Source organism: Telmatherina bonti (genome assembly GCF_933228915.1).
Source record: "Telmatherina bonti genome assembly, chromosome: 12".
Taxonomy (NCBI): Eukaryota; Metazoa; Chordata; class Actinopteri; order Atheriniformes; family Telmatherinidae; genus Telmatherina; species Telmatherina bonti.
This window is the reverse complement of record NC_136610.1, coordinates 32,345,028-32,356,478: the sequence shown is the minus strand read 5'-3', so window position 1 is coordinate 32,356,478 and position 11,451 is coordinate 32,345,028. Positions and strand designations below refer to the sequence as shown.

General features: G+C 39.0%; 1 protein-coding gene across 1 annotated transcript in view; it reads right to left on the bottom strand.

Moving 5' to 3' along the window:
• Positions 1 to 1,498: 1,498 nt before the first annotated feature.
• Positions 1,499 to 11,451, bottom strand: part of gria1a (glutamate receptor, ionotropic, AMPA 1a) — a gene marked incomplete at both ends in the record, with an annotated part of 79,696 nt that continues 69,743 nt past the window's right edge. Inside the window, 2 exons of the mRNA XM_079250362.1 lie at positions 1,499 to 1,666; positions 5,393 to 5,527. Of these exons, the coding sequence (XP_079106488.1) occupies positions 1,499 to 1,666; positions 5,393 to 5,527 (303 nt within the window). The remainder of the gene's footprint in view (positions 1,667 to 5,392; positions 5,528 to 11,451) is intronic.

The window sequence follows — 11,451 nt, the reverse complement described above, 5'->3', positions numbered from 1 at the left end:
CTCTCCCGGACCTGCCGTTCTGATTTCTCTGCCCTTATATGATCTGAAATGGAGGACTCCACCACTGAGCAGCACAGTGATCACCTTAACCTTGACCTCCAATAAACACAGACGAGAGTCACTGTAAATCTCTCTGTCACATCAAGTGTATCTGTTTCGCCTCCTTCCGCCGCCAGCTAGCAACAGTGAGACTAGGCCAACTTTCTTTATATAGGCCACGCACAATCTGCAGGGGATATGCCACTCTCAATAAATTGCATGTGCTGCCAATTTCATTAAAACTGAATACAGGCTGAAAATACATCACGGGAGAGGAGGGAAGTGACAATAATACAAGGAGGATTTCTTCCATAGTGAATTTAAATTCATTAATCTTTTGCTTTTACATGGGCTGCAAATACACTCCAGAGGATGTGAGTGGGTATGTCATGAATGTCACAACAGGCGTATACAGTGTAAGGTCACTCAGTACTATACATAGATAGACAGAACAATGTCTCTTTCTTCATTCTCTTTTCCTTTTAGGTCAAGGTGAACATTTCTGAACCTGCCCACCAACTTTTTCCATCTATAAAACTCTGTGTCTACTGGCCAACTGATGGCCCAGCAGTAACAAGTGTACAATGTATCTGTGTGTGTTTGTGGAAATGGTCATATGGCACCAAGACAAGGCATGATGTGTGGAATGAGGCGTAGCAGCAATGCATGTTTGTTGCGGAAACCTTCAGTCGAAGATAAATCAAACCACTTGTGACAAAGCTGTGCGCTATAACATTAGTGTAAACCATCATAAAAACTCCGGCTATGCTACACAGAGCACTTTGTCTTTCTAAAATGGAGCGTTAAATGTGACAGTAAAAGAGATTAAGAATGTTCAAAGGAACAATATCAAAGTGTTTTTCCTCTTCTCTGACATCTACGCAAAAAAAAAAAAAAAAAAAAAAAAAAATCAAACAAAACAAAGAGGAAAAAAAAGAAACAAGTTCCCGCCGGCCATCAGAAAGCAACTAGGTAGTACAAGGTCAGCAGTGGAGGTCAGGATATTGCACACGCAGACTAACGTCAACAGCTCCATTGAAATGGCACAGCGCAGGCGTCACACTGAAGAGTAAAGTTCTTTTTTTTTTTTCTTTTTTTTTTTGCCACTTAAATGAACACTGTAAAAAAGTTTCAAAAACACCCCCCTCCCTCCCTCCCTGCCCCACATCAACGTCTTCTTTATTGCAGCACATTTCCCTTTTTTTTATTTTATTGGATCTCTTTTTCAAACATCCTCTTATTTAAAAATGTTGCGCGTCTCTGCTGGAGTTTGTGAGGAGCGGTTCCAGAGTGCGTTTTGGCAACAAGTTCAAGTCAACGTTCAAGTCGGGCGAATTGACAGCCAGGAAAAAAAGATCGGCCAAACCAGGCAGCCATGATTACTGAGGTTAATGGAGTCTTGTGCTCGTCTTCTGCCCCACCCTGCTGATCCCTCGCCGCCAGCACAGTAACGCGATGATCACATGCCGGAGGCACCCAGTCCCATGCTGGCGGTGTGGCTCATGCAGGGCAGCGTCTGAACGGTCTTGGGAAAATCGTGGGTGAGGATTCGCCCGTTCTCTCCTCCGCTCCCGTTGCCGCTCATCCTGGACAGGGTGGAGCAGCGCATGGCATCGTTGATGGATTGCTGCCAGAAACAAACATGACAGTTAGCCTGCAGACCAGGTCACAGGGGGGTTAAACGTATGCATCACATTAAAGTCAAACAAAGAACGAAGCACATAGAATTAAGTGGCTCTATTAGGGAATATGCAAATCATCTGGACTTAAATACATAAATATATGCACATAAAAAGCTCATAATGTTCCAGTCTGAGGTGGTGCTTGCACTCTAAGAAATTCGAGAGCAGAAGGAAGTGTTCAGAGTCATAAAGTGTTGGTTTTCTCCCTGCCTATCAGAACCTGAGAGATATCCGCGTGGTCATTTGGGGTGCTGGTCACTGTGCATCAAATATTCCAATTTGTAAAAAGGAGGTGCAGAGCAAAGTGTGGGCAGTAAGAAGGGCGCCGAGGCTTCACTCATTGGTTTAATAGCTTCATTCTCCCTTCTAGCGTAATAAAAGCCACAAGGCTCGAAGGCTGATCTAATGATGCGTGATGCTCGCGTGTGTGTCAGGGTGTGCGCACGTGTGCCCCTTCCTTTCCCACATTCTCCTTTTCTATAGCTGATTAAATTGGGCAAAGCAAGTGCGATCTCGAGCAAGCGCTAAGTGCTGCATGGGGATTGGAGAGTTACAGCAGCCTCTAATTGGAACTGTGTTTTTGTTTCCTACAAGCCAAACAGCATAAAGGCACCGCCGAACTAATAGGCTCTTCGCCATTCTCATCAGCATACTGATCAGGTGCCTCTTCGTGGGCTTATTAAAGTGTAACAGATTCATGTGGAAGATCTCCTCCTTGTTTCGGCTCTGCCTTGTGTTTGTCTTTTTACATGAAGAGCATATGAGTGTGCCCTGAGGAGCTTTGATGTTGGAAGAATAAAGACTGTTTGTTGTAAAGTGATCCACGACAAAGATGCCTCACAGATATGATCTGGAGGAGGAACCTCACCATCTTCCAGCGAAGAACAGAGCAACTAGTCCTTCATTTCACACCTCTGAACATACAACTGCTTGAGTTACACTGTTTTAGGTTAAAGCAGGGATGGAAGACATGCGAGCCGCACCAGGACCGCCTCATGATATACATAGAAACGATGTTCACCACAATGGGCCCTGCTTTTGCGAGACAATCAGCAAAAAGAGAAGAAGGAGCAGGGGAGAGATCTGCTTAGAGCGACAGAAGTAGATAGATGTACCACTGTGATTTAAATTGCCTTTATACCTGTGCTGCAAGGTGAAAATTATGAAAAGTGTGCACGCAATGACTGTAATGAGTCTAGTAATGGGATTTAAGTCAGAACATTGGCAAGCAATGGGGAGGAAATCTAAGTAACCACATGATACAGAAGAAAATGTTATTGAGATTATGGCGTAAAATGTTCTAAAATATAATAAATAACATCTTAATGAGTTTCTCATTCATAATATTTCTGGTGGGAGCCAGTGGTGTTGGCTGTTGTAAACTAGGATATAACATATGGATTATTCCATGTCAGCTCAGTCATGAGTTCCAGCTCAAAGTTTTGAAGCTGAGATTATTCTGTTTGGTAGTAAAGAGAAGAGGCTTGGCACTGGTTAAACATCTGGAGACTCAGCCTTTAAGAGTCCCTGAGTAGGTTTGTAACCTTTAGTTTTGATAGACTTGGATCTAACTTTCAGCAGCCATATCTCAGCTATCATTAAGAAGCTTTTCACCAACTCTGAAACATTAACAGAATTAAAAGTTTAGTCTCCCAGAAAGACTTGTCCATGCATTCATCTCCAGTAGACTGGATTACTGGAATGGTCTCATGACAGGAGTTCCTACAAAGATCACTAAACATCTGCAGCTCATCCTGATGCTGCTGCTGGAGCCATAAGAGATCTGAACACATCACACCAGTTTTAACATCTTTACACTGGTTTCCAGTCAGTCATAGGATAGATTTTAAAACACTAATGATGGTTTACAAATCCCAGAATGGTTTAGGCCCAGAATACATTCAGAGAATATAAACGATGCAGAGTTTGTCCAGACTAAACATGGAGAAGCAGCAATTAAATGTTATGCTGCAAATAAATGGAACAAACTGGCACAAAATACACTTTTTAATCCAGGTTAAAACACTTTCTTTGTTATGAGCCTATGCATGAAATCTGCACAACTTTTAACTGATTTTTTGCTTTGAATCATTGAACTACTTTTATTATTGTATTACGAATTTAGTGCAATTTTTACTGTTTGTTGCTGCCTTTTACTACTTTTTTGCTCCATCTGTAATGCTTTCAACATTTATGTAAATTACTTTGAATTATCTTGAACAAGAAATGTGCTATACAAATAAACTTGCCTTTGTTTGATCCATTTCTTCTTTTGATACGACTGAGCTAAAATATCTGAGCCTCAGAAAGATTATTTATTGATCTAATTGTGATTTTCAACAGAGGATGGGTCATTAAAATTGCAAATATTTGTTGTTTTCACAGAGTTGAAAAGATTTAAAATCTGTTAAATTGATTCGTTCTTAGCTTTGCGATGGACTGGCGACCTGTACAGGGTGTACCCTGGCTGGGATAGGTTCCAGCTCCTCTGTGACCCTGGATTGGACTAAGTGGTTAAGAAAATTAATGTATGAGTGATTTTTTTCTGGTTTACTTTTCTTTAAGAGTAGTTTCAAGGCTGCAGGTGTTTAAATTTCCAGAATATAAAAAACCCCCATAAAAAATAAATATAAAAAATAGAGAAAATGAATTTATGAATAGTATAAAGACTGATGAAGCTGATTTAATGGAATTTGAAGTTAATGTTGTCAAGGCTTGAAAAATGTGTTAATTTGAAAGAAATATTTTGATCGTAGGAGGGGTGGGTCGAGAACATATTAGATGGAAAACCCTGGCAGGGGTACAAAAAGTGATGTCCATCATCCACTCACCTTTTTAAGCCTTTAAAAAAAAAAAAAAAATCTATAATTTAGCAAATGATGAAATCCTTGTAAGTGGTAATCTGATGTAAAAAGTAAAGTAGATGTGTAGAATCATCAGTTTTTCATGGGTATTTTACTTTGGATGATTCTGAATTATTTGCAGCTTTAACTGCTGCATAAACATTTACATGCCATTAAGAATGACAAACATTTACTTTGAGTCAAATCTGCAGTTTTATCAGTGTTTCTTCAGCATCCTTGTTGAAACTAAGCACATCTGATGGTTTTATGACTAAAATGCAGATTAAAATGCAGAGATGAGGGACTCTTTCTGCAGTTATATACTTTTCTCTTTCACCACTGCACAGCTGACACGGAATAGCCCATACTGTACATCATCACAATCAAATCTGAACTAAATGTGATTGCATTACAATGTTACTCTTAGAGCATGAGAAAAACAGGCATATGGGCAATTTTAAAATCAAGTGATGAACACACTGCAAGGGATCAGTGACAAAGACGGAGCGAGGGAGCGGCAGAGGTAGAGAGAAGTACAGGAGAGCGGTGGCACTGCAGTGGAAGCCGTGAAAGGCCCTACTGTGATCACGGTTAGATGGGCGGGAAGAGGTGGAGGCAGATGTCATCATCATCATCATCATCATCATCATGGTTTGATCGCAGCGTTTCCTACCCCGTGGCTGTGCTCTGCCCTTATATCTTAACAGTGTTGTTGGCGTACAGGCCGTAGCTCTGCAGCTCTGTGTAGGGGGCGCTAGCACCACTGTCTAAGGCTGAGCAGTGAAAGGCCTGAGCGGCTGTGGCGGCAGCAGCTCGCGCAGTGGACACCTTCATTCGGCGCGACTCAGTCCGGGACTTGTAGCAAAACTCCACGAGCGCCACCAGCATGGCCAGGCCCAGGCCTCCGATCAGGATGTAGAACACTCCCGCCACGTTGCTGAGGCTCAGAGCGCTTGTCTTGTCCTGGATGTAAAGAGGGGTCAAAGCCAAGTCGTAAGGAGTGATTGTGGCAAGAGAAAACAGGTATATGACATCACACACATTTACCTACAGACAAACAGTGACACACAATAATCACAACTGATCAGACTCTAATGTAATACATATAGCAAAGTGACAAACTCAACTGCACACATTAACCCACAGTAACAACAAAGAAAAAGAAAAACATGCTGTAGGCTTGTCTCACAAAGCAGGATGTATGTTCCACGTCTAAGCTGGATCCCTTTAGAATTTATTTTGCATTTCCTATCTCACAAATACAACTACAGTAAAACTTTGTGATGAAGAATGAAACGCAGAGCTTTGGTCCAGGCTTGAAGCTGAAAAGCCTTTATGACACATGAAGTCAACTTCCAAATGCAAAGGAAAGAAAAGCTCCCTGTTTTTGTCACTTCACCATCTGTACTGATAAACTTTGTAATAAATCATGTGTAGTACAGCCGCAGCCAGTTCTCACAGAAGAGTAAATAAAGCAGGTAGCTGTAAAAGCCATTAATAAGATCTCCTGCTGCATGCTAATGGAAATGAAGGGCTTTCAGAGGCTGTTGACACCCATACTGTCTGACTCATTCCATCACTATAGGAACAGAGTTTGAGGCAACTTTATAACACAGTATTTAATATGATGTATTATTTTTTAGCACAATGTAGAGCAGAATTTAATTAAAATAACAAGGAGGTTGTCTGCATACCATAAATCAATTTATAGTGATTTATTGAAATTACAATTAAGCAATCATCCTTGTAAACCCCCCAGTATATAAGAATATAAGAAACAGTAGGGAAATGTTTCATTATTCTGTTGCAGATGTATGTACGACGTATATTTTCTAAAAATTTGTTAACAAAAGAAACTAATTTCAATCCCAGACCAACTTCATTCTGCAATAAAAACATTAATCTGCAATCTGTAATGTGTTAGCATACAACAGGTCAAGGACAAAGAAAATTATTTTCAGCGTGTTTACTGACTGTGACCATATTATCATAGTATGTTAAGAGTTTTATGGCAGTAACATGTTGTTTTAATAAATTTAAAAAAAAAAAAAAAAAAGTAGAAAAACCAGTCTGCCCTCTTTTTGACAGGTTAGGGTGCCTTTACTGAGTAAAAACAGGGGACTTGCAGATTAATTCCACCAAAAGCTTAGTATTTACAGGCAAAAATGACAGACAGCTCATCCCTATATACTGAATATATATAATATGTATAATATGTATAATAAATCTTATTGTAGTTGTAAATGGAACATTATAGCGACCCTTTAAAGGTGATTCTGAAGATCAAAACAATTATATTTTTTGGGAAAATGCAGTCTAAATCCATGCTGAAAGGCACCAGCACTACATGGAATAAAGGAAAAAAAAACAAAACAAAACAGACTATTGTGATTAATATCCCCACACAGACTCTGAGATAGCTTAATAAACCATTATTATTTTTTAATTAAAAACAGTCTTATGGTGCATCCAGTTATGCAAGGAGGATGTCATACATCAAATCTGTGCAGAAATGGTACAGATGGACAAAAAGTGAGTGGGCATGTGCTCTGTGGTCAGGTGAGTCTACGCTTCAGCTGCTAATAGAAAAAAAAAAAAGAAAGAAATTGAATTATATGTGCCAATAAAGCTGCTGGCTGGTAAAGACCCTATTTTGCCTGAATTACAACAGTGTGGCTTCACAGACATATATTGTCCTGCAGTCCTGATCTGTGTCTACTGAAAGTGCAGAGCATGATAATGAACAGAATTATACAATAACATCCACAGACATCTGAGTAGCTGTAAGCTTGAATTCAGAAGGAATGGACATGAATATCTCTTGCAAACTCTGTTTGTATCTTCGGCTGTCAAATGAGAGAATTCTTTGCAAGAAAATAAACTTATCTTTTCAAATATCTTAGATATTATATCTGGGGTGGCACTGGTCAGCTAGTCAAGTAAATTTGTTGTTGACCAGCACAGCAGGAAAGAGCTGCTGAGACATCTCAGCTTTTTTAAATGTGATTCAAAACACTGTTTCCAAGTCTTCTTGGAACTGTTTTCACGAAGACGGTGTGCACCAAGTCTCATTTGAAGAAGACAAAAAACAGCTCGAGTGAGAGTATAAATGCTTCTCTCCATGCTCTCATTCACATCTCATCAATACAAATAAAAGTAAAAACAATGACATTCAAAAAGACTTCCTACATCAAGCTGGTCATTGATGACAATATAAATAATTTCCTTTGCACATGTTTCTGTTAAGTAAAACTTCAAATCGATTCAGAAATGGCAGAATAAATTTTCAAAGGGACTTTGAACTTGTTTTTGGAAATGGAAATTGAATTCTTGCTAAATACTGTGCATATTTTACTTCACATATTATAACTGTACTGATATGAAGCCCAATTTAGTGGCAGATATCAATGGATTTATTTGTTTTTCCCTTACCTGTAATTGGTATTTAATCAAGCGTATTGCTGTGGGTATGCTAGTTTGTTTTCATATTTTTTGACGAAAAGTGCCATAGGCCGGCACACCAGAATGGAGTGCTCTATATAATGCAGAACGACTCGGTCTGGAGTCCCTCCCTTTAATGGAGAGTCGCATCGGTCTTAAACAAACCGGCCACTCTGATTAGTTGATCTGAGGAGACTCTTTCTTCTTGAGTTGTGTCATCAAGTATTCTTCAAAACATTCAAGATGGCGAACGGACGTAGTTAATTTTTTTTGCCGTAGTTTCTGACTTATGATTAGGTTCAAAAAGCAACACCGAGTTGCCAATAACGCCATGTAGCCTCAGGTTTTAACAGCAAAAATGACACAGGTCATTTATGTCTTCTGTACTGCATGCCATGTTTATTTTCTCCTGTTGCGTTCGCTCTACTGAACACTTCTTGACATTGTAGGCTGCTGCTTTACTGTCGTCGCATACGCCATTTTTCTGATTGGTTTACTCTGCACTTGTTTGTCCCGCCCTAGAAATCCGTTGATGCGAGTCAGTCCCCAGACTCTACGCTGGTGAGAGTCTGGCTTTCCAGGCTACCAGCGTCACATTAGATTAATAAAACCTTGTACATCAAATAAGTTCGAAACATAACAACTCACTTTGTGAAACAAGCCCCAGTTTCTTGAAACAGATGTTGTCTTCATATTTTAATCACACATTGTTTCTCAATTCACAATGTGTATGAGTATCACATATCCATTCCATAATCATTTAACCATGATTCACAGTTTCAGGGAAAGGGTTACAGGCAAAGCGCATTACCTTTCCACAACACATGCATTCATGCAGCAATTGCTTTCAATAAAGTTAGCTAAAGTTTTTAGGTTGACGATGCTTCTTATTAGTTTTTTTTTAAAAATCTCTGTGGCACTTATGCAGACGTTTATTAATAAGACAGTAAATGAATGAATCGAGCCACAAAATTTAATTTGTATTCACATTATAGAGGGAACATATGATTTGTCTTGTCAGCATTATTTCTTATAAATAAGATTTTCATTGCATTTCCAGGATTGGCTTTTTGGAGGACTAAAATGCAGGTCTTTGCTCCACACACATAAACTAATTCTTTCTTTCTAGTTTATTGAGCTGCTAGAAATGCAAAAGCTTCCTATGAGTTTCTTTTCAGACAGCAAATCCAAGGAAACATTTTAGATTAAATGTCTGTGTGTGTGTGTGTGTGTGTGTGTGTGTGTGTGTGTAAGAGAGAGAGGGCTTATATTAAAAAATATCAACCAAACACAGGCCAAATTATAAATTATGTTAATGAAATGGGCTAATATATCTAACCATATATAACTGTTCAAAACTGTTTGATGGAGGTTGGTGGGCATTTTTTTGTTAAGAGGTGAGAAAATTGTATATTGATCATGTCGTGAGGATGGAGCCAAAAGCTCAATTATGCACCAATAATTTAATTCCTAAAGGAGTAAAAATGCACCTGACTGCAAATAGGCTACATAAGCAGGAACTGATTCTAGTTTTATGGCCCTATTTAAACCTTTTTATGCTATAGTAAGCTATGCTAACTGATGACAACATTGTCTAACACATAAATGTACAGAAATGGTCATTTGTTTTCATTTACTTCATTTATTCTTTTGGTGTTACTTGAGCTTCATTCATTCATTCATTTTCCGAACCGCTTATTCCAATTCAGGGTCGCGGGGAAGCTGGAGCCTATCCCAGCTGGCTTTGGGCGACAGGCAGGGTACACCCTGGACAGCTCGCCAGTCCATCACAGGTTACTTGAGCTTGGTGTCGCAAATTGACAGAGTTTACATGAACTCTCTACAGTGAGAGAATTGGGGAAGGGTTATTTTTAAGGCCAATATTTAAAGATTAACACTAAACATATTAAACTAATTCTTAACCACTTCTCCCAATTTCCCCAGAATGTTTTAAAAAACAGTTTTCAGAATGATCAATATTTCATATTTAAAAAAACAAGATAATTTTAACACTATCTGTATGTGAGTTTCTGTGAGCCTTTAGATGGTTGGTGCATTTGTTCAATAATCAACTACGTCGCAGATATTTGTACTGGTATTGAACAGTAAATCTCTGACAACACAAGCTCATCAATGGTAGGAAGAAGGAGAAAACACCAGAGTACCACCAGAGTACTGGCCCAAATATAAGACACTGTTTATGGAAATCCAGCCCAGTTCACATTAGAGGGTTAAATGTGTTTGTGTAATTCAAAAAACTTTATGTTTTCAGTGATAACTCAGCCTCTAATCTGCAAAGTGAGCTATGATACGAGAGCAAGGTTTTGTGTTATGTAGCTGGAAAACCTGAATTTATAAAGCTACTGTATAGATGAGCTGAAGTGAACTCCATGGCGTATGGTCAGGTTGAGCAATATTCCAAACAGGGAGAACAAACAATTAGTTCCTAGGGAACTTTAAACTATGAAAGGAAAACATGAATATGTCTAAATCACCTCACAGTAAGCTAAAAAGCAAAAAAAATACCCAGCAATCACAGTGGATTGATGGGCTCCACAGTGAAAATAAATCAAAGAATTTGCAAAGTAATACAATAAAATAGAAAATTATGTTTGATAGATAAGAGACTAACATGGAGCTTTCCTTATAACATGGTGCTCCTGTCGCAGCATGTAATACAGCAGAGTGTACCTTCACATTTTCTACATCAGAGCTGGGAAATGTTTGCCTGGGGACGCTTTTTCACACAATGGTCTGCATTTTGTTAGATTTCTTATAAAAGAAAATTTCATCAGACACCAGAATATTTAGAAATTGAATGTTTTTCTAATAATTTAATCAGAACATAAACAGAAAAAGGTACTTCCTTTTGTACCCCTGTTGTATCTAACAGGTGTGTGTGCTGATAAGAGGATGAAAAGTCTAAGCAGGGGTGTATTTGAAGAAGTTTTGATTGATTTATTGTGTTCCAAAATATTTTCTGTTGATTAAAGCTTAAGCCAAAGTGATTTAATCGAATAATAAGTTGTTCTGTAAACTGTTCTCCTGATTTTAAACAATTTTCTTGATCACTTATGTCTGCTTTCTGTTGATGATGACTGCATTTTAATCAAGTTATTTGAAAGAAGAAGTCGTTTAGTTGCTTTTGTGACACATTTTTACATTTAATGTTCCATCTTTAAATGTTTTCAACCATAAACAGGTGAAAGGTTAAAACTGTTGTCTTATATTTGGGCCAATGGGGTGGTACCACTAGAGCCACGTGGAGGGGTGTTGCTGTGTGTGGTACAGGCTGAGGGCTGGATTTGGGGCTGATCTAGGATCAGGAGCAGGGTTATGCTGGGGAGTGCTGTGAGGTGTCGGGTTTGGGTTGGAGACTAACCTTTCTTGCGGCGTCGTTGCTGCCACACTCCCCCTTATCGTACCACCATTTGTTTTTCAGTTTG